This window comes from Apostichopus japonicus, chromosome 13, assembly GCF_037975245.1.
Source record: "Apostichopus japonicus isolate 1M-3 chromosome 13, ASM3797524v1, whole genome shotgun sequence".
Taxonomy (NCBI): Eukaryota; Metazoa; Echinodermata; class Holothuroidea; order Aspidochirotida; family Stichopodidae; genus Apostichopus; species Apostichopus japonicus.
The window spans coordinates 24,605,175-24,633,012 of record NC_092573.1 but is presented as its reverse complement, the minus strand read 5'-3'; the positions used below and the strand labels follow the sequence as shown (position 1 = coordinate 24,633,012).

The 27,838-nt window shown below is 37.4% G+C and overlaps 2 protein-coding genes across 6 annotated transcripts; one reads left to right on the top strand and one right to left on the bottom strand.

The window, feature by feature from the left end:
* Positions 1 to 323: 323 nt before the first annotated feature.
* LOC139979173 (snRNA-activating protein complex subunit 3-like) lies at positions 324 to 11,474 on the bottom strand. Of its 4 annotated transcripts, none has more exons than XM_071989906.1 (9): positions 11,349 to 11,474; positions 8,368 to 8,574; positions 7,319 to 7,423; positions 6,660 to 6,747; positions 5,492 to 5,596; positions 4,592 to 4,842; positions 2,612 to 2,788; positions 1,902 to 2,009; positions 324 to 1,539 (listed from the first exon to the last, which is right to left on the bottom strand). In XM_071989906.1, exons 2-9 carry the CDS (start codon positions 8,562 to 8,564, stop codon positions 1,392 to 1,394), a joined length of 1,179 nt encoding a protein of 392 aa, XP_071846007.1. In that variant the 5' UTR covers positions 8,565 to 8,574; positions 11,349 to 11,474; the 3' UTR covers positions 324 to 1,391. The 4 variants fall into 4 exon arrangements, with proteins under 4 accessions (XP_071846007.1, XP_071846006.1, XP_071846004.1 ...); XM_071989905.1 differs by lacking the exon at positions 11,349 to 11,474 and adding an exon at positions 10,772 to 10,905; XM_071989903.1 differs by lacking the exon at positions 11,349 to 11,474 and adding an exon at positions 10,721 to 10,860.
* LOC139979163 (threonine--tRNA ligase 1, cytoplasmic-like) lies at positions 10,938 to 27,838 on the top strand. 2 transcript variants are annotated; one of them, XM_071989876.1, is made up of 19 exons: positions 10,938 to 11,150; positions 12,533 to 12,595; positions 13,035 to 13,116; positions 14,001 to 14,100; positions 15,102 to 15,347; positions 15,644 to 15,761; positions 16,288 to 16,352; positions 16,606 to 16,684; positions 17,129 to 17,275; positions 17,713 to 17,811; positions 18,792 to 18,887; positions 19,367 to 19,437; positions 19,902 to 20,064; positions 20,875 to 21,012; positions 21,730 to 21,807; positions 23,454 to 23,554; positions 24,005 to 24,106; positions 24,861 to 25,048; positions 25,550 to 27,838. In XM_071989876.1, exons 1-19 carry the CDS (start codon positions 11,079 to 11,081, stop codon positions 25,717 to 25,719), a joined length of 2,178 nt encoding a protein of 725 aa, XP_071845977.1. In that variant the 5' UTR covers positions 10,938 to 11,078; the 3' UTR covers positions 25,720 to 27,838. The 2 variants fall into 2 exon arrangements, with proteins under 2 accessions (XP_071845977.1, XP_071845978.1); XM_071989877.1 differs by lacking the exon at positions 10,938 to 11,150 and adding an exon at positions 11,602 to 11,756.

The following is a 27,838-nucleotide window of genomic DNA, read 5'->3' as shown; positions in this document are numbered from 1 at the left end:
ATCCTCATTCTGGAAACACACACATGATATCGTCTTGTATAATACTCGGCATCCAACCGAGCAAGTTTGGCCCTTCTTTGTTCTGCTGTCATCATAAATCAATTTGGAGGAAACCTATTAACTGTAACTTGGATTATGAAGCAGTAATTAGAAAGGGTTAAAGTTCTCTGCTCCTCGGAGCTTTACAGCCCAGAGTCTGCAGTGGTCACTTGTTTGTAACACGGAATCTGTCCATCTGTGGTCGTTTGAATCCTGTTTAAGAAATGATTTATTTCCACTTCCCAAATCAATATTTAGTTTTCTTCATGGCATTGTCTGTTTGACATTAAGATCCATAAGCAGATTGCTTTTAACTTCAAAGTGTACATATTATAGAACTGTATCTCTTATAGTCAAACTGAAACATGACACAGAATTCTGCTCTGACAACTGATAAGCTAAGATGCCAGAAGAGTGAGAGAGTTCATAATCTATTTGCTGATCACTTAATATATACAATACTCCTTGACCCTCCTCATGCCTTTGCCTGGTGCATCCCATCTTTCCATCATAGTGCAGCATCCAAGATGTGACCTCTCTCGAGATGTTCCCGTTGTGACATCTCTTTTGTTTCTTCTTTACCTTGAAGGCTCTCATCTTTCAATCATAAGGCAGCATCCAAGATGCGACCTCTCTCGAGATGCTGCTCTTTGTGACAGCATCTCTTTTGATTCTTCTTTACCCTGAGGACTCACACCTTTCAGTCATACTACAGTATCTATGATGTCCTCTTTCAAGCGCTGCCCTTTGTGACAGAATCTCGATATGATCCCCTTTGTGACAACATTTCTTTTGATTCTTCCTTACTTTGAGGACTCCCATCTTTCAATCATAGTGCAGCATCCAAGATGTCCTCTCCTAATATGCTGCCCCTTTGTGACAGCTCTTATGTTATGTCTTTACCTTGAAGACTCCCATCTGTCAACAACAGCAATAAAGATGGGGCCTCTCTTGATGTGCTGCCCTTTGTGACAGCATCGCAATATGCTGCCCTTTGTGACAGCATCTCTTTTGAGGACTCACATCTTTCATTCATAGTGCAGCATCCATGATGTGACCTAGTCCATTCAGCCACAGGACATGGCGACACGATTAACTTTCCATATCGTCATGTGGATATGAACATAACATTGGAATACCTTTCATCACTCTGTCTTCATGTGATATGTATATTTTCTCATGTCATTGCCCACACATGTTACATCTTTCACTGGAGGAGACCACAATCTGTAGGAAAACACGTGCTGCATTTCTTTCCTCCAATTTTAATATGAGACACACCATTACAACAACGGGGGTGACATTTCTCGTTCTTCGGTATAACTGTGATGTAGTATACAGCTTGAGACAATTCAGCTGAAAATGGCTGCATCGATGTACGGATAGGCTTCGAAAGTACCCAGCTTTTTGCCGTCTTGATCGTAATGCAACATTCTGAAGCAAGTGTCACATTGAAAGGTTCGATCCAAAGGAGTGAAGCTGTCGTTTCTCGTCATCCACCTAAAAAATGTCCATGAAATAAGACAAGATATTATATTCTATGTTGGGTTTCTACATTCTACATGAAGCCTTATGCTTAAGAAAGGTTTTCCATCTTCAAAACAGGATTCTGTTTACATTGGAAAAAAGTTTGCAGCAATTTTGATAATATTACAAGAATACAGAGAAATGTTAATGGGTATGACATCAGTGATTTGGACGAACCATGTTATTTATATGCCTTAGCTGCAAGATCGTACCATACCTACTTCCAATAATTCCACTTTAACTGATCGGCTACACCGCTAAAACACTTTGGGAGAGTGGTGCTGACTTTATAGAGGTCCGCATGAGTCGATACACTCTTACTCGTTACTACTCACTTTGAGCAGAATGCTTTGCAGATCATACAGAGTAGTCGTTTCTTGAACGGTTTATTGATCAGCATCGGATACTTGGCTGGATCCTGGCAGTCATCTCCATGCATTAGTCTAAAACACAAGACAAAAAACAAACGGAGAATTTAATAATTTGTTTGTTTTCTGATCGATCGGCATGAAATGAACTGATTTTGAGATGACCAAAAGTACAATATTCATATATTGTTTCTTATCGCAGGTTGATCATTTGAAACCCCATCCATTTGATTATCATGAAAATGAACACCAGCTTAAATCAAGCAATCTGGTTACTTAGCAACATTATCATAGTCTAAAATGGTGGCAAATGATACAGAACTCAGTATTCAGCTCTAAACCCCTGTTATGCATTCCATATTGACAGTCTAAACAATCTATTTTGGTATTGTTGTGTATGAGTGGAAAGGTCCGTCCATCTTGCCCACACATGCGTCGGATTAATGTTTTGAATTTGATCAAAACATTAGAAAAGGTGGGAGACCGTATTTTGGTCTGCAGTTTTCATTTCCTCTATCTCTGCGCAACGAGCTGTAACTTTGGCTGAAAAGGTACAATAGTACCAAAAGCCATTGCAGAGTTGGGATTGGTTAGTGTAAAATGCATAACGGACTTAATGCAAGAGATGGGCATAGATTCAGAAATGACGGTTCTAAAATTACCAAAGAATCCTTTACCTTATGTCGCTAAACACTACGAGATGTTCGCAGTTGCCTTGGTGACAATAGAGATACGGATAACCAAGTCTAATTTGGAGGTCGTTGAAGGTCACTTCAGCCATGGTCTTGACTCTTAAATCGGATGAAGTACCTTGCAGCTGGTTGTTCTTCTTCTTCCACCACTCCTGAATTGGCCTTAATGGATGGATGGAAAGGAGAAAAGGAAGGAAGGAAGGCATTCAAGTGTCTTAAGCAACCTGGAGAATAATTACATAGGCTACTCGTCACGTACCCTACCGAAATACAAACTTAAAGCAGGTTAAAAACAGGAGAGTAGCTGCTTGCATTTCATCTCCACAGTTCCATATGCCCATAAATATACTTTCTCACCAAATCAAATAAGATACTTGTGGTGAGGGTGCATACAAATGTTATTAAATGCTCCACAATAAAGAGCAATATATTAACCAGATTAAATTAAATAATTGTGGTGCAGGGTGCATATAAATGTTATTCAGTGGTCCACAAAAAAAAGAGCAATTAGCAGATGATTAGCCTTCACAGTTTTAGCACAGTTTTCATCTGCTCTGAAAGTGTTGCTTGGTTAAAAGCTAATGGAACTTCATATACCTGCTTTGAAATTTAAGACTTTCTCAAGCCTGTATGATATATCTATTGGGAATTAAAAGTTAACCATAATTAGATATTTTATGATCATAAGCACAGATCAGAAAGCATACTGTTAATTTTCTTTCTGAAGGCATGAATCAGGCTAGATTCACAATCTGTAGCGGGGACTATCAATCAATCAATCAATCAATCAGAAAATATTTATATAGCGCCAAAATCAACAAAAGATGTTCAAAGGCGCTCAAGACAGTTACATGAAATTAATTACAATACACTTCTTGAAAAAGATAACATTTGAGCAGTTTCTTGAAAATATGAATAGTCTGAGCATCCTTGATGTGATTTGGAAGAGTGTTCCACTCTTTTGGTCCATAGCAGGAGAATGAGCGATCTGCAAATGACACAGCACGGGTTCTGGGCACGATAAAGTGAGGAGAAGATATATATGATCTAAGCTGTCTGCGTGGTGCTTGCAGCTGTAGTAAGTCAGATATGTAGGATGGCGACTGTTTATGGTGAGCTTTGTACACAAGAAGGAGAACTTTGAATTTAATGCGCTGTTGTATAGGAAGCCAGTGAAGAGCAATGAGTTCCGAAGTGATAGAGTCATACTTCTTACGCTTGACAATGATGCGAGCAGAGGTGCGTTGGACATTTTGAAGTTTAGTGATTAGGGATTTGTTTACACCAATCAAGAGGCTGTTGCAGTAGTCCAACCTGGAGGTAACTAATGTGTGCACAGCTAGCTTGGCTGCCTCAGTAGTGAGCATTTTGCGTGCACGACTAATGTTATTGAGATGATAGTTAGCAGATCTGATAATAGTTGTGACCTGTGCACTCATTGTCATACCGGAGTCGAAAATAACCCCTAAATTTCTGACAGGGTTTGTCTGGACGGGAACATCAACACCAGCAACAGTCACTGAGGGCAGGTTGAACTTAACCAATTACTCGATTAATACTCCCAGCATTAAACTGGAGTGAATGGTCAAGTCAGGCAATGAGCCTCACTTAAGCTCTATTTCTAACAGCTATCATATGAAAAAAAAATAAAAAACTGTTAATAAATCTACTGCACAAAGCCAGTGTAGGTAAAAGTACAAGTTAAGAGAGACTGACATTTCCATCTTAGCATGATCTTCTTCAAATTGAAAAGAAAACACATTTAAACTTGACAGATGGACATACAACTAAATTTTGACCATATGAACACTGGACAGAGTAAAAATAGGCTGACCAACAGAGATGAGACAGCTTAGGAGGAGATGTTAAGGCTATAAACTGTGCTGAAGGGTGTAGTAACAGTGTGAGTTAATTGGTTAGTAGGTATAGTTAGAGCTAGTATGAATGAAGAAAGCATCTAGGTACTTGCTGATATCTGTGGCCAGTGGATTCCGTAGATCGGGATAAAATGTATTCTCAATGTAGAAGAAATTCGAAGGGTAGGCGTCTCCAGCCCGTTCTTTCAACTCTATGTCAGGGTTTTCGCTTATGTCCGAGGACACCCAGGCCACGTCGGAGGCACAAGTGATTTTATCTTTCAGTTCGGTCAGTCTCTGGTCTGACAGAACTAGGATCTCTCTCTCTTTCCAAAGAACTTTATTAGCTTCCTGAGATCGCTGATAAAAAAAAAAAATTTCAGAAACAAAAATGCATGGCTAATTTATTTAATTGACATATCTTAAACTCATAGTTTGAAATCAAGTTGAAGGCAGGTAGAGATGCTACGATTTTTTTTGGAGGGGAGGGGGGGGGGGGAGGGGAATGGTCTCTGAGGACCTTATTTTCTTTAAGATCCCCTTGGCCTAAGCCACAACACCACTGGAGACTATTTTGAGGATTAACTGGTAATAAAGAAAACCCAAAGGTGACGTGAAATTTCTTCAAAAAATGAAGCTATACAAGAATAGCAAGTGCTTTGCCTATTACGAAATATCAGTTTTAAGCATCTGTATGTAGACAGAGCGAATGAAAGTTTGCAGCGACAACAACAGGCATGTGGGAACATTAAACGACTAGTCTAAGATGTGAACGGCGAACAACTGTCTCACTTTTGTTTACTCTCTCTTTTCTTGTTCTGTGAGTGATCTATTGCCCACAAGGTCTTTTGGTTTAGTTCACTTCCTTTCACTTAGTCACTTCTTGTTCCTACTTCACTGTGTTTGTTATGTATTATGTGTGCAAAAAACAAATAAACCAAACTAAACAACAGTCATAACATTTTTTTTTTCTGAATTCTGAAAGGCACTCTATAATGGATTGACTCACCCTAGAGGTTCTCAAGGCCTTAAACAGAGTAACCTGAAGCAAGACTTTAGACACACGGACAGCAGAATCATCTTTGGGTACTTCTGTCTCGAGGTGATGGTGCTCCTGTCAAGGAAACATTTACAGGATAACAAACGTTTAATGTGTGTTGTACTTAAGAATAACAACACAAATTATTGACCATTCGTGAGGTTTTAATCGACTAAAACGTTCAAATATAGAAAGTATATGAGAGTAATGGCAGTATGGTAACCATAGCCATAGACAATCACTATGTATGGGAGGCCGGAAATGCCACAACTATCACACAAGTAACCATGGATTGCCAAACAAGACAATATCATCACAATGTGCCAGCATGAGCAAACTTTTTGCGATGCTTCCAAGTTTAAGATAAGGATAAAACTATAATACATATTGTACCACCTTCACTAAACTTGTTTTCACTTTCAATGTGTAGTAGTTTCAACATTGACCAACCAAGCAAATGGTCTTGACCTATGACATAGTATGTGACCTGATCTAAGCCACATAGTAATGCAACACAGAAGGCTAATTCTATTTATTATCTTTTGTGTTTGGACTGGACAGCTACATACCCTTCAATCATACAAACAGCACAAAACCTCAATTTGATATTAGAAATGGTACAGACACCACTGCAACTTATGCTTACTATATGTGGCCACATTCTATTTAGGGTGGGTCTAATTAGCACTTCAATTAGCAAGCAATGAAAGAATAATGTACATATGTTACATTGTAAGCAGCCTACTGTATACATACTTTAACTTACTTAACACTAGATGTTTGAACATTGAATCATTCTGTATGTCTCCCTAAATTTCAATATGTTCTCAAGCAGTTCTGGCCTTGTACTTCAGTTCTCTATGCCAGAAACTTAAGTAGTTTGTGGATACAACTGACAAATTCAGAACTATTTGAAAACAACAGGCCTGTTTTACTTCTTAATGTTTTTATAGTGTATTAGCTGAAGTCTGGAAAAAAATCACCTTTATGCCATTACCTGTACTAGTCACAAGATTATTTGTGTGTGTGTGTGGCTCAAGAAGGGAGTACGGTTACAACCCATGTTTACAGGTTTAGTTTTCTAGGGATCGCATCAATACAAGCACTTTCAGTAAAACAGATATTATTCTATACTCACCATATCATGGTTGCCCTTAGAAAATTTAGGGTTAGCATAAAACTGACTTGGAGCCCCTTGAGATCTTTTGAAAGCAATGTGCCGTATCCTACCACAAAACAAAATAAGGAGCCAAAGGATTAAACTCCCAAGTACAAAAACACATGGAAGAAGGAATGGTTTATAAATAATCCACATATTTAAGTGAATGCAGAAGGGTAGCCCTTATCTTTAAATTTAATAGTCAACAACCATGCTCAAATTGTGAACACATCCAACCATCCTAACAGACTAAATCACATCTCTCAACCGTACAAGCACATTGTCACTATAAGTCCGAGGCATTATTTTCTTACAAATCTTGACACCCAATCAGAACAAACAAACCAATCTTGAATGTGTGATTTTGGAGAATATTATCATTTTTATTTACATCCTTGCCCACTGATCTTTATAAATCCTGTTGTTTTACATGATTTTAATAAACAAAACAGATCAAGAACAATTTACTTTATTCACATCATCATTTTAACCCCGAAATTCCCTAGTTTCAGATTTTGCTAGTGTTCTGGGACAGACTCATTCCTAAGGGTTTGTTAAGCTGACTCGGCACAGAGCTCAGATAATTGTCTCTATAGTTTGACAATAACGACTGTAAATTGATCGGCGAGAGAACTGACCTCAAAGTGTCTAAATAGACATCTTTGACTGGAATACCATCCCTAAGGGAAACATCTTCTAAATCACCGAGTTCCTTTTCAGCCGGGCAAACCAGAGCGTCCTTGCTAAGATGATTTCAAGCAGAATTATAGAGAAAGGTGAGACAAGCACTGAAATGAAATATCCTCAAAACAAATGCCTGCCAATTACAACATAGCAGTGTGTCTGATGGCATATGGTATATTCGCAATGCTAAGGGCATTAATGTTCTATTGAAGGCCAATTGTTAACGGCAATCTCCCTGACTTTTCTCTGTGGTATACTTCAATTCTTCAACAATGTGGTTCATCAATGTTTTGATCAGATTCCATCAGAAGTCAATAGAATTTTACGTATAAAGGTTGAGAGTCAAACCGCTCATAAAGAGAAAGCTTCGCAAATTAGTTAATTATTCACAAAAGGGTCTCCCAATATGAAATTGATGTTTCCTGGTTACACAGTTATGGTAATTATGGTCATTTTTGGTGAGGCTAATTTGCAGAGTGAAAGTGCGATTGATAAAGTGGTTAATAAATTTGACTTATTAAAACGGCAAAGTACATTGCCTATCAGTGCCGAGGTATGTATGAATAAAACAGTATGCAAAGTTAGGTGACACACCACACACATAAGTCTGGGAACAGATACAGGGGTTTCCTCAAAATGTCACATGATATCCACATCTTTCTTCAAAATTCTGGAAAAATGTACTGGGATGGATAAAATTGCCATAAAATAACATCTTTGACATCATTTAAAAAAGATAGATACTGTTAAATGTTAATAGCGAGAACATCTATGCTGACATTAAATAATATACATATATACTATATATATTTAAATACACAAAGAGCAGGGCTTACAGAGAAGTAGACTAGTAGGACTAGAAGTCCCTGGTTAGCAAATAAAAGAAAAACAGGAAAAGTAAAATAAAAAAGAAATATACCTTTAAAACTGTCAGGGTCACTATTTGGAATGCCAAAAAATATTTATTAAATACTAAGGCTTAAGTTACTATATTTATCAGTACTATGTATACTTGCAGAATTCTTCTAACTCGGTAATGACTTCTTCTGATGCACCAAGGTATTCAGCAACTTTCTTTTTGTCTAGAGTTTCACTTCCATGCATTATCATGTCTTCATCACCCAGGACTTTCTGCCAGTTTGTTAAAAAACTGCCGACATGAACAAACTCGGAAAACTTGGATGTTGCCTCTTGATCCATTTTTTTCAGGCTGCAGAAACAAAAGTGGATCATTCCATCGAAAAGCAAAAAAAACAAAAGAAAAATGGTCAGCAATGGCTTATCTTATTGATCATGTAAATTACCAGTGTGGGTAAATGGTTATATTAACAACATTTTATTTCATTTAGTTAAAAGAGTTTTAAAAAATATATAGCTACCATACTTCAGTTCATTTCTATGTATCATGTTCAATTTTCCACATAAGAAATTTGTTCTTTGTGTCAGTTAAAGTTGTTTTCTATGTATTGAAGTTTCAATCAACCTCTGAGGCTCTGAAGATTCTGCTAGGAAAGACACATTGTATCCTCATACTTTTGATCATAATCTATAAACAGATTTAACTAAGAGCTTATAACTTGGGGCATTTAACTTAGTTCAGGTTTAGTAATCTGTCGGTTGGACAGATCCAGCAGTTTATGTGACCTTAGATCAAATCTAAAAGAATGGAGTGACAACATGCACGTAGTACAAGTTTGTGTACACATAATTAACGTTAACTACATATTTGTTCATAAAATCATACCAATCAGTGAGATGTTCAAATGATATAAAGATAACCTACACTATTCAGATCTCCTAATGAAATGCGCAAATGTTCTTCTTAAACTTAAAGACCACAAGGCATTAAGAGTGCCAGCATGCCGTGAAAGTGTCCATTAGCTATAGGTTGCATTTAAAAACCCGCCGTTTGTACTGAATGGCAGGTTTTTTCCAGTTGGTTAACTGAGTGATCAGTCCCATCTTTTCGCACCTTAGTTGAGTTGCCTATTCGTCTATTATGCAACTCTTCACACAGCTACAGTAGTGGCCAAATCACTATCAGATCAAGGCAGACATGCATGTCAAGGTGTGAACAAATCAACTCTTCCAAACTCACCAGTCTGTTTGCAGAAGAGATCAAGTTTCAGTAAGTTGAGGTCAAGAGAGCTGAAAAATGCAACCTATGGTTAATGGACTAATTCTTGTCATGAGGGAAAAGGAAGGAAGGGGGATGGAACAAATCAGGGAGGATGGGCTGGATATATAATCTATTAGCAGCGTTAAGGTTATGCTTTATCAATTTTTGCATCCCTTTTTATTTTTGCTTGTGGTTGAATATCAATTAGGAATCAACTATGACATGAGGTATCATCCAAGTTTTGTGCTCGAGACCCAAATTTTCAATACAAAATGAAGGAAATTATTTTCACAAAAACAAAATGGAAAAGCTGGAGCATGTATATTTAGTCCTGACTTTATGCCTAGATTGTTTAAATAAGGGCTAAATTAAAGTAAGAGCAATTATTGTGATCATTTGTAAACATTCCCCAAGCCCCATGTGGGCTAGGGTGTTAATAATAATGCTAGGGTGTTACTAAAACGAATGACAATTGCGTTACACGTAACGAATGACAATATGTTTTACACACTAAAAAAATGCGTTAACTAAAACGAATGACAGTAATGACAGCACAGACATTTGCTTCAACCGGATATCACAGTTCAGACTTCGTGGGTATCTAGATCTAGTATAGTACGGACAAGATAAAAACGCACCTTATAGCAAGCGAAATTGTAAGTCTGATTTTAAAAAGTAAATTTAACGTCATTTTTCCGATATTAATTGTTAGAAACTGACAATACTATAATCTTGAAACGGCTTCAGTTATCTTTCTATATAAATCTACAGAGGTAAAAAGCACAGCACTCAAGCGCATTCTCACACAAAATCTTTCCTGTGGTTTCTATCCGTAAATTACACCAAAACCCTACAACCACGTAACATGCGATTTTCCTCAAATCATTTTTGCGCAGAAAACCCAATAACCGCATTTACTCCACACCGTTATTCATTCTATCTCCACTCACCACCGTCCTTCGTTGTCATTCGTTGTCATTCGTTGTCATTCGTTGTCATTCGCTGTCATTCGCTGTCATTCGCTGTCATTCGCTGTCATTCGCTGTCATTCGCTGTCATTCGCTGTCATTCGCAAATGATAATTTACCCTGTACAAAGTCAATTGTCATTCGGTCATTCGCTGTCATTCGTTTTAGTTTGTCCCTAATGCTAGCCTAGGCTCGAGCCACACCAAGTAAGATCAGTTAGCTAGCCTCTCTATTCTGCCATCCACCAGTCAGTCATGAGGTGGGCTTACCTACGTGTAGTCATTTCGGATCAATATTTCCTATGCCTAGATATGTCTCACCCTAGTTTAGCCTTCGTTTCATAATTTAAAGAAGAGACGGTGCTGTTGCGATGCCACACAAGAGTAAAAGCTAACAAAATCTCCGTCAGTTCATTGACATCAGGTTCAAACAAACCGCGTAAAGTACTATAAGCTTGATATGTGTCTATCCCAACTCTGAGAAAAGATCTGTGCAGTAACAAATGAAAACGGCTGAATTTAAAGGTTATCTGCCTCTCAACGTGTTAGACTGAGGAACCCCGTACAGGTGATATCCAAACGTAATTTCACTGGATTATCACTTTTACCCATTCTTTGCAACATTTCCATGCTTCTCCGCTCTTGTCTCCGACGTGTAATCAGAGTAGCGAAGATCAGGTGCAATTCTACTATGGCTTCCGTGAGTAACATACTGCATTAGAAATGGGCGAAGCCAGTCATGTAAGGGGTGGTAGCAAATCTGCGAAATGTACAGATCTACAGTTGCGTCACTTCTGTTGACAGCTTTATAAGCTTCGAAGGCTTTTAGGTATGTTTATCTTCGAATATAACCCAAGATACATTGATAAACCAGTAGCAACAGATAATAGGAACTTACAAGCTGCACTTTCTTTGTGCAGAGTCAATGTCATCTTGTGTAGGTCTGAAAAGTACAATGATGCGGACATGCTAGTGATTGCATCATACTCGAAAACCATTGGTTATTACGTTTCAGTAGCTGCCCCCAGTTATTGCATACTACGTATAGAATGCACTACAACAGTGCAACATTTCTTACATGCACTGGTTGGTTACTTTTAGTAATGAATAACGTTTTCTAAATTTGATCAGCTTAATTCAAAAAGAAATCCATTTGTTAAGTTAGTAAAGATTAAAATTTAGAACTAGAACTCAGTTACTCTTGACTATTAATGCTCGTGCTTAGGCCAGTGTTGGAGCTAACGTTTGGTAACAGATAATATTTTGCTGCAGTTGTTGTCAACCTCATGCCTTGAATCCTATGATGGTAAGCCACTGTCAAAGAGTTTTTTTTAATGAACATTAAGTAGTTGATTCATTAGGCTTGTATGAATTGCTGGGAAACTTCTAGTTATTGAAACAAAAAGGTATTTACTTTCAATAGCAGAACAAGTATACCGGCTTTACTTTAGTTACTGTATGTCTGTAGATAGATAGTCCTACATCTATTTTGCTTTAAAGCATATATCCTCTTCCACCATTTTAAAAGATTCTAGAACAAGTGGGTTGTTGCAGTATTTCATGAAAAAAATATTGTTCACTTTAATTTTTTGAAATATTTCTTTAGTATTGGTTTCTGACAATTTAACATGGCAAAGCAAAACCATGTGTACTATATTCTACGGCTGTACGAATTTCTAGGAAACTGCTAGTTATTGGAACAAAAATTTAGGTCTTTACGTAATTGAAATCAACAGCAGAACAAGTGTACTAGCTTTAATAGTTAGTTATGTCTGTATAGTCCTACAGTACGTCTATTTTTATCATCCTCTTGCACCATTTTTCAAAGCAAAACCATGAGTATATGATTGCTATACGAGCTACAAGATTATTACAAGTTAGCTTGTTAAGTTTCTTATAAGCCTTCTTTATTCTAGTTGATATATTGACAGTTTGATGATATATCAATCATGATACCAACCTATGTCATAGAAAGGTTTCATCTTGTCCATCATTTATTTTATTTTTTATTTTTTTTCCAATTCAAAGCTCTCCATAAGTACAGTAAGTACAGTACTCAAACTTTTCTACTTTGTGTTTCAGGATGGAGAGCCAAAAAAGCAAGGGAAGTCTAAAGGTGGTAAAGGAGAGAAGAAAAGTGCAGAGGTATGAAACAGACAAATACTTATTTATGTGTATACTATGTGTATTCATTATGTGTGTTCTTTATGTGTATTATATATGTATTCTTTATGGGCAATATGTGTATACTTTATGTGTATAAACATGAAGAATTTATCAGTCCAGGTAACAATTCTTGCTTTGAGAGTTACAGTGTGACACTGTGCCTCATATACATGCATTTATCAATCAGCTCTCATTCTGATAAAACTTTTGCTATATATACTCTACAAGATTTTTAAAATTTATCTTGTTAAGTTTCTTATAAGCCTTCTTTCTCCAGGAGTGTTGAACTCTACCATACATAACTGTCAACTTCTTAATAGCTGTTACTACATTTTTTTATACCTGAATGTATAAATGAGACTTATATCAGTGACAAGATTTACAAATTTGTATAATATCTTAATATTTCATCTTCCAGCTTAATCCTTGGCCAGAGTATATCCAGAAAAGAATTGATCTGTTTGATACTCTGAAAGCAGCACACGATGCTGACATTGCAGGTACATTTATCAGTTCCTCACGACCATTGTTTCTCCTTCTGCATAAAGAACCTGCATTGAATGCTATTATGTACAGCAAAAAGCTGAATGACAACATTACAGCTTATAGGTGTGTCCATTGGCACTTCCACCATTTTTATACTAGGGGGTGGAGATGTTATGTCGTCCAGGGGGGGGGGGGATGGTGTAATGTGAGGTGAGCTCTCCCCATTGAGAAATTTTTTTTAATATGAGGGGTGCTTTTCAAACAATGTTGAAAAATTTCCAACTATTTAGGTTGTACCATGCAAACATGTTTTACATTTAAGTACTGTAGAGTAGGCTCAGCCCCCCAGTCTATGTGGTACCGCCCCTGGATGTACCTCTTGTGTAAATGAAAATGTTTGCTTTTACATTCTAGAAATCAAAAGACTCATTCCATTAAGTATGAAAAGCACATTAAGTATTTTTGTCGAAAAGGTTTTTGTTCTGAAGTGATATACAATCTCAAAATGACTCTTGCACTACTGTGTACTGTAGTTTTGCTTTAGATATATATGTGGTTCAAATTGTGCTAGTTAGAGAGAAAGTTGGTGAAAGGCTTAATTCCTGTTTTTCATTTGTTGCTCATTCTCATTGACAATTCTGCATCATTATTAGTAAATTTAAATTTTGATGTTTGCCAAGTTAATGTGACATGAGGTGATTGTGCAGTAAAGTGTAAGTTATAAAGTGTATATGGTTAGTTTATCATACGTTGTGAGCTGACTTCTTGCTATGTTTTATCATTCCATCCTGCAACTGTCTCAGCACAGCAGTATTGTACAACATGTAACAGATCTATGTATTGACACTACAGGACCAAGAATTTCTAAGAATGTTTTCTGTCTTCACTTCTGCCACAGCTAAGGAACCTCAAGCAATCAAAGTCACTTTGCCAGATGGAAAAGTAGTTGACGGTGAATCATGGAGGACTACTCCCTATCAAATTGCTCAAGGCATCAGGTATTTAAGTTTGAATTCAAAACTTACGTATAAGCTATGCATACAGCCTACCAGAATGAGCAGACATCATAAAACAAACAAAAAAGTCATTATATATCATTTCCCAAAGTGACGTCAAGAAAATTGTGTTAAGTTGGAGATCATGCTGAATGTTTTGTGAAGATAAAAGTTTCTTGAAGATGTGTGACAAATTCTTATGAAAATTTTCCAAAAACAGTTATCTTTAAAAAGCAAAATATGTAAATTGTGTTCTCTCCATGACATAAACATCGTACAGAACATGATTTTTTGATAAATGTATTGTACTGTGCACTTATTATAAACAAAATATGTATTGTGAACAATTGAAAGGCTAACACAGCTCCTATTTGCACAGTGTATGAATATGATGTAACCCAAATGTCAACTCAAATAAACATGTTTGTATAAGAAATGATAGTACTACATTGAATTAGTTTTCAATTACTTTGGTATTTTTCTAACTTGGGTTATGAAGCCAACAGAAGCTGAGTTGAAATTCTATCCATGTGATAATGTGTGAATGAAGCCTTCTCTTTTCAATGAATGTGCAGAGAATTACAAGGAAGACATGTCCATGTCACACCTGTTATTGCTCCTTGGCTTCCCCCTCCCTCCTCCCCCCTTCCCACCCCCTGTAAACATCTTTTTCTGATGGACAAAAACCATACCTCACCATTTGACCACTTTTTTCAAATGCTTAAGGAGGTGAAGGTACCCCATTCTTTATCAAACCCCAATTTTGCAATCAGGATTACCAACTTCACAGAACCCTTTTATTTAACAACACTGCACAGCAGCAATATATTGAATAGCTGAAGAAGTCCGGTTCCTTGTGCATTTTAAGCTGGGTACCTAATGTTTCGTTTTTGGGCAGTTTCTTTTAAATTCACCTTCAGCATGTGCCTAGTATATCCTTCTTGTTGGTTTATTCAGTGAAATTTTTATTAAACGTGACCCAAACTTTTGCTGACTCTTTCCAGCCAAGGCCTTGCAGACAATGCCGTCATTTCGAAGGTGAACGGTGATGTGTGGGACCTTGACCGGCCTCTGGAGGGTGATGCCAAGGTAGAAATCCTTAGATTTGACAATGAGGAAGCCCAACAAGTCTTTTGGCATTCCAGCGCCCACATGCTCGGTGAAGCCATGGAGCGAGTCTACGGTGGCTGTCTGTGTTACGGCCCGCCTATAGAGAACGGCTTCTACTACGACATGTTCCTAGAAGATACGTGAGTATCAGTCACAGATTCACATATATTTTCTTTATTTATGATATTTTTATATATGTTTTTCAGATACTTCAGTTTGTATACTTTGTAATATGTATTATATTGAATTAAGATTCTTTATTGATCCTAACTTCATTCCTAGTATTTGCCTGCTTCGTTTAAGTCAAATTCTTTAAATGCAAGCTAAATCTGGGAAAACATTGTTACGGCATTTTCTGTGAATATGAAAAGGATCAGGTGTGATTGAGGGCCAGTTTTCTAATCCCTATTGTGATTTGTTATGCTTTATCTTGCAGCCAAGTGTCTAGCAATGACTTTCCTGGTATTAATCAAGTTGTCAAAACGATTCAGAAAGAAAAGCAACCATTCGTCAGGCTGGAGATGAAGAAGGAAGATTTGCTGAAAATGTTTGATGTAAGAATAAAATATATATTTGAAGAAAAAAATGATATTGAAAGAAGAAAAAAATGTCATTTTTCTCTTTTTTTTTTTATTTTTTAAATTTTTTGCTTGATTTTTTATACTTGATATTTATACCTGATATTTTGATTGTTTTTTTAATTGGTTGTTTGTTTTATTTGTGTTCAAGAATCACTTAGAAAGTTCCTTACCTTCTTAGTTTCTGTGAAAGTGCTTCCATTTATATATAATATCACAGTTATTAATTTATTTTTTCCTGTAAGTTTTATCAGATCTCTAACCTTTTTTTTCCTGGTACTATTTCCTTACCCTTTTAGTGCTTCCATTTATATATTAAATCACAGTAATATTTAGTTTTAGTATAACCCATATTGCTCATATTCAGATCTCTAATTTCTTTCTGGTATTATTTGCTTGTAGTATTGGATGAAAGAATATCCACATGTGAAGAATATATCAAAGTAATACATAAACAAGACTTTGATTTCTTTAATGGAAATTTCTTGCTTTCTTTTCAAAGTACAACCCATTCAAGCAGAGGATCTTGAATGAGAAGGTCACAACCCCAACAACCACTGTCTACAGGTGCGTATATCAACACCTACAGTATCCAACTTTTACAATGGAAGGATAATTTAATATTTAATTTAATTTGCCCTACGTTATTGAAACCATTGCTTTTGCTTCCAAACTCATCTAATGGTTCCCCATCCTCCATTGCGATTTCCCTTGCTTAACAAGCCTCCTCCCCCTACCACACATTTAGTCACTCTCTCATATCTCCTTTCATGTGTTGTTGATTTTATCGTGTTGCATTCTCTTTCCAACCCTCCTCTAGATGTGGTCCCCTGATTGACCTTTGTAGAGGACCTCATGTGAGACACACCGGCAAAGTAAAAGCTTTTGATGTCGTTAAGGTAAGCCACTGCAATTCTTTAAAGTTTATCAGAAATGTAAAAGTGCATTTGATATTTAATAATCTCCTTTATAAGAAGTTAAGAACATAAGGGTCCTTTTTTCTTCATAGTTCCTCTTGAGATTGAGGTCAAGTCACATTTGAGAATCTGCCTGTGTCAAAGATTAAACAGCTCTTTTCTGTTAATCAGATTATCATAATTTTTCTTTAACTCAGTCACTTTTCACAAATGAATGGTTTTATAGTGGGATATGTTGGTAACATATACTATCCAATCTTCAAGGTATGTATGGTGTTTGATGAGAATATTTCCTCTAATGTTCAGAGCCTCTCAAAGTTTAGAAGCGATCAGGTGTTTGTTTTTATTTTCTTTGCTGTCTTCCTTTCTTGATAATCTATAATTCATTTTTGAGTGTTCATTATGATGGTCCCTGTCCCTCACTAGAATTCAGCCACTTACTGGGAAGGTAATTCCGAGGCCGAGAGTCTGCAGAGGATCTACGGCATCTCGTTTCCAGACAACAAACAGCTGAAGGAATGGAAACATCTACAGGAAGAGGCTGCCAAGAGAGATCACAGAAAGATTGGAAAAGTAAAAACACACACTCTATCTTTGTTGTATTTTCATTTTTAATTAAGGAGCACATATCATGAGATCATATCTGAAAGTTGAGATTCTGTTTAATAGTGCAAGCTTAAAAAAGAGGAATTTAGTTACAAACAGTGGTTTTGTTCCATTCAGAGTTTTTTTTTTTTTTTTTTTGTGATTCCATGAATTGAAAGGTTTGTGACCTTTAAGTGACCTTGGTGATTCACATTCAAGGAAAACTGACAATCACATATGTATGAACTGGACATGTTTCTGATAATTGGGATGCTGTTTATCAGAGTGTTTTGCGTAAACTGTATAAAGGTCGTAGAAATGTTAATTTATGCAATATTCCTGGATGTTTCTCGTTGGCTGACAATCGGCTTAGCTGTTCTCTTCCTTCCATTGTAGACATGTTTGAATTATTCCCTTCTTTTCAGGAGCAAGGGTTGTTTTTCTTCCATGAGCTTAGTCCTGGTAGCTGCTTCTTCCAACCAAAGGGAGCACACATCTACAATATCCTCGTTGAGTTGATCAGGGTATGTATTCTGTATTGCATATCATATTGGGTCTTTTCCTGGTAGAGACTCATGTTGGTTCTTGCTCCTCTCCTCTCCTCTCCTCTCCTCTCCTCTCCTCTCCTCTCCTCTCCTCTCCTCTCCTCTCCTCTCCTCTCCTCTCCTCTCCTCTCCTCTCCTCTCCTCTCCTCTCCTCTCCTCTCCTCTCCTCTCCTCTCCTCTCCTCTCCTCTCCTCTCCTCTCCTCTCCTCTCCTCTCCTCTCCTCTCCTCTCCTCTCCTCTCCTCTCCTCTCCTCTCCTCTCCTCTCCTCTCCTCTCCTCTCCTCTCCTCTCCTCTCCTCTCCTCTCCTCTCCTCTCCTCTCCTCTCCTCTCCTCTCCTCTCCTCTCCTCTCCTCTCCTCTCCTCTCCTCTCCTCTCCTCTCCTCTCCTCTCCTCTCCTCTCCTCTCCTCTCCTCTCCTCTCCTCTCCTCTCCTCTCCTCTCCTCTCCTCTCCTCTCCTCTCCTCTCCTCTCCTCTCCTCTCCTCTCCTCTCCTCTCCTCTCCTCTCCTCTCCTCTCCTCTCCTCTCCTCTCCTCTCCTCTCCTCTCCTCTCCTCTCCTCTCCTCTCCTCTCCTCTCCTCTCCTCTCCTCTCCTCTCCTCTCCTCTCCTCTCCTCTCCTCTCCTCTCCTCTCCTCTCCTCTCCTCTCCTCTCCTCTCCTCTCCTCTCCTCTCCTCTCCTCTCCTCTCCTCTCCTCTCCTCTCCTCTCCTCTCCTCTCCTCTCCTCTCCTCTCCTCTCCTCTCCTCTCCTCTCCTCTCCTCTCCTCTCCTCTCCTCTCCTCTCCTCTCCTCTCCTCTCCTCTCCTCTCCTCTCCTCTCCTCTCCTCTCCTCTCCTCTCCTCTCCTCTCCTCTCCTCTTCATACTTTTCAAAGCAGTTTATGAGCATATTAGTAATTGTTGTCATACATCAAAACTGATACTGTAAGGATCTAAATTTCACTTCACTTCTGTTGTCACTTAGTCGGAGTACAAAAAGCGAGGTTACCAGGAGGTGGTCTCCCCAAATATCTACAACAAGAAACTGTGGGAGACATCTGGCCATTGGCAACATTATGATGTAAGTATCAATAAAAACAGCTGGTTGCATTATATAAATAAATAACAACTTGAAAGTTATAATCCTCCTCCCTCCACAAGGCACACTTATCAGGTGACCCTTGCAGTTTATCATCATTTTTTCCAAAAATATTAACCACTTAATGGGCATAACAAGTTTTCCAAACTCTTGTTAGCTACTTATGTTTCACCTATGAACTTCTGCTGGGAAAGTTCTGTATTTGCTGTTTAGTAGTTGATATCGATTGTCAAAGATAACAGTGGCTTTTAAGTATTTATTGACTTGAAACTTCAGTACCAGTAGCTTACCAAATAATGGAAACTGATTACTGCCCTCTTTCATCGTAGATTTAGATATCTGATTACGAACATAAACTAACCAGTACCTTTTCTGCACATCTATTTTGTTGAAGTAAGAAACAGTAATTGTGAACAAACAGAGCTCTTAAATAACTTTGGTGTTTTTTCTTCTTAATACAGGATAATATATTCAAATTTGATGTCGAGAAGGAAACATATGCCCTCAAGCCCATGAACTGCCCAGGTCACTGGTAGGTCACCACAAGTTTGTACATTACTCGCTGGTTTATTCGTTGATGCTACTTTTAGGGTGCATGTTAAACATCTGGTGACAAGTCTGATTATACATAACGGTTACATTGGTGAATAAGTGTTATGATAAGATTGATCATTGTTGCGTCTTGGTTACCTTGCCATTACTTAAATATCTTTTTCACTTTCTTTAAACTTAAAACAAAGAAACTTAGTAGGAAGTAGTAAGCAAATATTTGAACCAGATTTCTTTGGGGGTGGGGGGGGGAGGGTGAGGGGTTGTTTCTATTGTCTGGTGACGTAGTAATCGCAAGTCCTCTGTTTGTGCCTCTACCTTGCTAAATGTACAACATGTAAATAAAGATAAATTCTCACTTTAGCTCCCTGAGTGTATTACATAACCGTCTGTTTTCACATTATGCCTAGATTGACCAGATTTCATCCCTTGTTTAATTTTTTGTAGCCTCATCTTTGATCATCGCCCGAGGTCGTGGAGGGAACTGCCTTTTCGTATGGCCGACTTTGGTGTGCTACACAGGAACGAGCTGTCTGGCGCCCTCACTGGTCTGACCAGAGTGAGACGCTTCCAGCAGGACGATGCTCACATTTTTTGTCCTCCAGAACTGGTAAATAATTATTTAAAATAAAATATGATAAAAAATAAATATCACCATCTGGGAAATAAACCACTGTCCTGTCGTAACGAAGCTCATGTTAGGGATTACATTTGTACTTTGTACGTGATGTTGACACCGTAAATTACTATTGATCAGTTTTGAACGTAAGAAGGAAATTCACCATACAAACATGTTGGTGGCCGTTGGCATAATCGGGCCCAGTTAGCATGACCAATCCGGTACACTTATATGTGAGTCGATGTTCCCGATAGGCTCTTGTAGTTGATTTTATTGCTGGATAGGGATGGAGTATGTGTAACACTGAGGCAAGCACACTCTGTGTATAGAATTGATAGCACAAATGTTACAGCAAAGAGAATAATGACTTCATTTGTCAGCCAAACTGAATCTGTTCAATATTTCAAATGAAAACACATTTCTTAAAGGTATTTTTTCATGACAGTTTACAAATACTACCTCCAATGTTATCTTTTCATCCCTCATCTATTGCATATAACAATTGAGTCCTGATATTTCTTTTGTATTATATATCAACCCAGGTACAGGGAATCAGTTTAGTGTTCTAATTTCTTGTAGCAGTATTTTGTACAGTAGGCTGTGATCTTTGTTTCGTATAAAATATACTACTGTTCCTGCAAAAAGAAAAAAAAAAGAAAAAAACTGCTATACATCTTTGGAATCTGGGATGCAAGCACTAAACATGCAAGTGATAATATCTTCTGTGGTTTATTACAAGATGCAGATCCAGCAGTCAAATCCATTAAATGTAAAAAAAATTACTCTCATATACCTGTGCAGATTCAACAAGAAATTAAAGGTTGTCTGGACTTTTTGGAGGCAGTTTACACCATCTTTGGCTTCACCTACAAGTTGGAGTTGTCGACGCGACCAAAGAAATACCTGGGAGAAGTGGAAGTCTGGGACAATGCAGAGAAGGTAACTTCAACTTCTTGTGGATCAACATCATGAAATCTGTTTAAATTGTCTTATTAAAGCCCAAAGGAGTCCTTTTGAGGGGTGTTTAAATTGGGTTAAGGAAGGCAACAGGGCCAGTTGTTATCTGAAAATAGAGAATCTAGTAATTCTTTGCAATTGAGATGACGTATTCCTGACAATAAGATACAGTAGACTGGGTGAAATGGGTTAATAAGGCAGACAAATAAAGAAGATATTATGTTAAAATGGATATTGTGTGATTTAATATGGAAAGCAAATGCTGGTAGTGAATGCATGCTTAGCAACTTGTCATGTTTAGACTCTCGTGTCTGCATGTTTTCCGTACATTGGTGTCGTGCTTGGATCCACAGACAATCGGGCACAACTAGCTGTGGCAATTGCCTTTCAATGTTTTCTAACAGGGTAACTTCACAATTCGGTTCCCCCCCCCTCCCCCTCCCTGTATTGTTTGTACTGCTCCTCCTCCTCCTTTTTCCGTAATTTATTTCCATGTAGAACTCATTAGTTGATCAATTAGTGTGATTTAATGGCATGTAAAGCTTTATCATTAAATCTTTAAGCCTCGCGTTTCTCACTGCAAAACAAATAATTGTGGAAACACTAAAATCTTTGTTAAAATGTAGATGATGGTATAAATGATTACGGTTAATTCCATCTGGTAAAAGGCGACATTTCTCTGCTGTTATCATTTTCCAGCAACTTGCAGCGAGTCTGGATGCCTTTGGTCATCCTTGGAAATTAAACCCCGAGGATGGAGCTTTCTATGGTCCAAAGGTAAGAACATTTTTGTAGTTTTCAGACATTAAGGTCCTAGTAAATGTTTCAAACAATGTGCTTTTCAATGCCAAGTATTAGTTAAAGTTTTGTTAATGATAGCAAAAACAAAAACTTAACGTTGCATTTTCTCTTAAAATTGGAGTATTAAATTTTTATTTATGTTATATTATAAAGGTCCTACCGTTGTTAAGTACTATATAATTGCAATGCAGTTATACAGTATAAACTGCTGGTACCTGTAAGTCATTGGCCTTGATACTAGACTAGACTTGTACATAGAAAACGTTGAGTGCAGACGGAAGGGTATGTATCGTAGAGGACTGAAATACACGGCATAACATAGATCTACGACATCATAGCACAACTCAGTATGGCTATGCTATGCTATCCAATCTTGTTTGGATGTTAGTATGAATTGATCAACTGAAATACATGGCATAATGTTGATCTACGACATCATAGCACAACTCAGTATGGCTATGCTATGATATCCAATCTTGTTTGGATGTTAGTATGAATTGATTATCTGAAATACATGGCATAATGTTGATCTACGACATCATAGCACAACTCAGTATGGCTATGCTATGATATCCAATCTTGTTTGGATGTTAGTATGAATTGATTATCTGAAATACATGGCATAATATAGATTTACGACATCATAGCACAACTCAGTATGGCTATGCTATGCTATCCAATCTTGTTTGGATGTTAGTATGAATTGATCAACTGAAACACATGGCATAATATAGATCTATGATATCATAGCACAACTCAGTATGGCTGTGCTATGATATCCAATCTTCTTTGGATGTTAGTATGAATTGATCAACTGCAGGCAATTTGTTTGAGAAAAACTGCAAAATGGATACATCATTTCTTTGAGCTGGCTGTTGTGTAATATTCTGAAGTATTCCAGTCTTATTAAGGGAACCTTTTTTTTTTATATATAGCTCCTTTCCAAGAGAAGGAATATCCAAACTTTGATGGTGCTACCTTGTCTTGTTTTTAAATTTGGGTGGAAAGTTGTACAATAATGTTTACATGTGAAATATCAGCATACACAGTGTTGTATAGAACACCCTAGCATAGGAGATAGTGATATAGCATAAAACCAAACAGCATCATGTTTTACATAACATAGCATCGAACAAGATATGATAACCCATCATAGCATTTTCCATCATAGCTTTACATGACGTAACATCACATACGTAAGATACAACATAGCATTAAACAACAAAGCATCACCCAGAACACCATTACACACACATAAAATATAATAACAAAGCATCACATTATAGCATACAGCAACACACCATTACCCATCATAGCATTTACATAGCATCACATATAGATGGGGTATAACATAGCGGTAAGCAATAGAGCATCGCCCATAATATCACTGCACACATAACAGCAACACATGATAGCGTAGAATAGCATACGATTTCTCATCATAACGTTATCCATCATATCATCAAAGAGATCACATAGTTTAATGTTTCAAACGAATATTATATATATTAAAATATCAGATTAGGACCAAATAGCCTGCAAATGTACCAGTGCCATATTTGCTGACCTCACGAGTTGACCTCACGAGTTTGTAACGATGACTGTTTCGATTGGTCCCTCAGATCGACATTACCATCCAGGATGCCCTGCGTCGTTCTCATCAGTGCGCCACCATTCAGCTAGATTTCCAGCTTCCAATCAGATTCAATCTCAAATATGTTGCGTAAGTTGCACGTTTTACCTTTAACTTCTTTTATGAAATTGAAAAGGATTAGTGTATATGATTTTTTTTTTGTTCTTTTGTGGCAATGACCATCTTTTTTCCATTATTGTAAAACTATTTTGTAGTCTTTACATACAGTTTCTCCATGAGGAGGCTTTTATCTGCTCATAGTGTGCTACGTAGGTCCTCAGTGAGAATCGTTAAGGATCATTACTACAAGAATTTGTGGCTGCTCTGTCTGCAGAAACATGTAACATTTCACTGGATATATCAGCCCTAGTCTCTGCTGAGCATTTATTGCTACCGGATTGGCATCTTCTGCAGTGTTAGCAACTTGGGATTGATAGATTTCTGGACACACTAAAAATTTTCCGACTGACCTCGTGTCCACATTCAACATCAGTTATTACCAATACAGTGCCTCAGTCGTTTTGTGGTTTTCTTCGACAGAAATGATGGCACAGAGAAGAGGCCAGTGATCATTCATCGAGCTGTCCTCGGCTCGGTGGAGAGGTTGATTGCTGTTCTGACCGAAAACTACGCAGGAAAATGGTGAGATTTGAAGTAATTAAGATGGGCTACTGACTGAAATAATTGGAAAAGTGAGCCAGAAGTTTCTCTCTCAGTCTGTGCATGGATATCTGCACTTTTAGAAGGATTACTAGGACTCACGCTTTTTTGTTCAATTCCAACACTTCATTTCATTTGGGTGTCCAATAATACATTCATATCATCAAAACGTCTGGCTATGAGTGTACTAATTCTAACTAAATTGGTCGTCTCTGTGCAATAATTCAGATGTAAGCTTCTGCTATCTCATATTAAAAAATTGTTTAGGCCTCTTAAACTAATTGGACACTTCTTAAAAAGTCAGGTCTGCCAAATCCAGCTTTCTCCCTTGATTTTAATTTTTAATGTTTACTTGCGAATCGATCCTCAGAGACTTGCATATGATATCATTTATATGAGAAAAGATTCCCCTCTTGAAGTCTGTGAAGGAAATAATTACTCCATCTTTTCCTTTAAATCGGTCAACTGGTTTTGCTTTGCTAATTATGCTACTGCCTTGCCCTATTGGGAGCTGAGATGCTTGAGCTGAGCAAACGGTCAATATTAATACTAGCTAAGAAAGTATGACTGACCTTTGCCGCAAACTTTTGTTTTGTATTAGAAAATCTCATAGTTTAACGAAATAAGTTGGTTCTATGTCCTTGCCAAGATATTAGTTGTTCATCTGATATCACAGTACAAATACCAAATGAAAGAATTTCCATTAGCAAACAGGCTTTGTGTCCTTCTCTTGCAGGCCATTTTGGATATCGCCAAGACAAGCTATCGTCGTTCCAGTGGGACCTGCATTCAATGCCTATGCGGAGACCGTTACACAGAGACTCCACGACGCAGGGTTCATGGTGGAGCACGACACGGACGACAGCGACACCATGAATAAGAAAATCAGAAACGCACAGCTGAGCCAGTTTAACTTCATCCTTGGTATGTTTTATGAAGAAAGAGAGATTGATTATCTTTAACGTGTCGTGTCTGAACCTCACGTATAAGTACTGTATATGAAAGGGAAAAAAGTCCTAATTTAGTGCGGTCACTGTGGGTGGTGGTTATCACGGGGTCTCCTGTAAGTACACGGAAGGAAGTTTGAAGCATTTAAATCGGTATCATGTCTACCTAACTTATCCTTTTCCGGTGTAAAGAGCCAAACAAATGTAATGTTTAATCCTAAATGAAGACATTCCAAATATGTTAGGATAATAGAGGCAGTTTAGGACAAATATGTTACAATGTCATTCACCATAATTTTCTGTGCCAACCCCATATTTCCATTTATGAACACTTTTCAGCTTTCTATTCTTGTATTTTGTGGGGTGAGTAATGAGTTACTTTAAATATATCAAGGCCATCGTGTTTGTCTATTTGGTCCGATGGTTTTTTCTTCCTTTTTTCGTTTACGTCACATATTTATCCCTTCCCCCTCTGCAGTTGTCGGAGAGAAAGAGCAAACCAATGAAACAGTCAACGTGCGCACCAGGGATAATCTAGTCCACGGGGAACGATCGATCACAGAAGTTATCCAACGCTTCACAGAACTGAACGAAAAGAGAATCATACAAAGCGAAGAAAGCTTTGGCGACAAGAAACAAGAAGAATAGAATACCTCAAGATTTAATTAACCTGGGTGCTTTGCAGGCACGAAAAGAATTTGCTTAATAAAGGGGAAAATTTTTGGTGTAATTTTTAGGTTTAACTGTGATCATGTATAGGTCCATGTTTTGTATAGTCTCCGTTAAAGGGGACTTAAAGGTAAATAAACATGTTGACAATCCACTTCTCATTTCCTTAAATGTGGATGCTTCTTGTTGTTGTTGTTATTGATTATAAACTAAACACTTTTGTGTTCCAACTATGATTTATGAAATTTATTGTCAGTATTGTATCCAAGCTAGTATCATGTTCTATTTCAACTTATAGATTGTACTTACTACTTTAAGTCTTAATGGGCAAGCCTACCACTGAGACAAATATCTATGCACCATTACAATGAACAAGACATTCTAATGTTGCAGCAAAAAATGAACTGTTTAAATTACTGCTAGTCTGGTTTATGCCCAGTGCTACCTAGATGAGAAGCATGGATGTAACCTTGCATTGTTTGTTGACATATGTACCGGTATTGAACTTGGTGTGTAAAACTCACATACTCAAAATGGATAGATATCTGACTTGAATCTGGATGGGCCATTTTTGCCTTGTTTGCCTCATCTATAACTACCTTAAAATTCCTGAAAAGCGGTCTTGTGATAAGATTTATTAACGAGCAAGATGGGTGACAATTATGTCCATCTAAAACTTCCTTAAAATTCCTGAAAAGCTGTGTTGTGATATGAATTCTTGGCGGGTAATAAATTTTGTCCATCTGAAACCATTCAAATTCCTGGAAAGCTGTCTTGTGATGTGAATTTTTGTCGGGTAAAAATTGTGTCCGTCTAAAAATACCTTTAAATTTCAGAAAAACTGTCTTGTGATATGATGTTGTTTGTATGAAAAGGTGGGTAACAACTGTGTCCATCTGAAACTATGAAAATTCCAGAAAAGTTGTCTTGTGATATGACTATTTGGTAGGTAAGGTGGGTAACAGTTATCATAAACAATATAAGATTGCCTTTCTTCATAATAATTGTGTTTATAGGAAGCTGCTTACTTACACTTTCCATATAGATATCGAACCGCACTATTAAGTGCCAATTGTTATGCAAGATGTCCCATGTCTTGGGTAACAATATTAGGTAAACATTGCACTGGATGAGAAACTGTCATCAGTAACAGCTGTTGATTATTAGGTGGAGGGATATTTTCACACAGATTTAAAGGATGGTATGTGGTAAGAATCTATTAATTTTGCTTCATTAGGAGTTAATTTTGACAGACTTTGTTCTTTTTTTCCCTGTTTTGCTTCTATGTATACTTCAATTGATTTTCTTCTAGTATGGTTATAATGTTCAGTATAACCTTCATCAGTAGAATAATTTAATGAGCTTGATTTTAATAAAACAGACTTTTCCTTTTTTCACCCACGTTTTTAGCTGGAGACAATTGCTGATGACCAGAGGAATGCTTTTCCATAATTTAGCCAAATGTTTTTAACTGAATGATGACCATAAGATCAGGCATTGGAGAATGATGTAGTAATGATTGATTGGAATGGTACAAAGACATAAAACGGGGCAACATGTTTCTTCATTTGACCAAATAATTCTCAGCATTATCAATGATCCATGATTTTCTTTTTTGGGTGGGAGGCAGGGTAGGCTGTTTTTAAAACTCTTGATCAAAGAGGCAGCGAAACTTAAATGCTGTTAGTTAATTGTATTAAAATCTAGACAATAAATACTCAAAAAGTAGGCACTCCTGTTAATGATGGGTGTTCCTGTTAGATGTTGGAGACTGGTCAAAGCTTGGACATATCAGTAAATCAAATACTGGATACAATAGTAACAGAGAAGACACACTACTTACACAATAATCAAAGACAACACATCAGTCAAGGACTGGACACACCAGTCAAAGACTTAATACACCAGTCAAGGACTGAATACACTAGTCAAGCACGACTTGCAATTCCAGTCATGTTAGTAAAACTAAGTAAAACAGTCAAAGATGCTTCAATAATGTGAAATGTGTTTTGAGTGCAATAGAAAGTCTGTTGTAAAGTCTGTATCCACCGGCGTGGATGTGTAATACATAAATAAAATTGCACAATTCTTAACTGAA

Coding starts and splice junctions, on each gene's coding strand:
- LOC139979173 (XM_071989903.1), bottom strand. Junction 5,597..6,659: donor CTAAGGGCAACCATGATATG/GTGAGTATAGAA, acceptor TTTCCTTGACAG/GAGCACCATCACCTCGAGAC. Junction 4,843..5,491: donor AGGCCTTGAGAACCTCTAGG/GTGAGTCAATCC, acceptor TTTTTTTATCAG/CGATCTCAGGAAGCTAATAA.
- LOC139979163 (XM_071989876.1), top strand. CDS start 11,079: ATGCTTCTCCGCTCTTGTCTCCGACGTGTAATCAGAGTAGCGAAGATC. Junction 16,685..17,128: donor AAGCTTTTGATGTCGTTAAG/GTAAGCCACTGC, acceptor GTCCCTCACTAG/AATTCAGCCACTTACTGGGA. Junction 19,438..19,901: donor ATGAACTGCCCAGGTCACTG/GTAGGTCACCAC, acceptor AATTTTTTGTAG/CCTCATCTTTGATCATCGCC.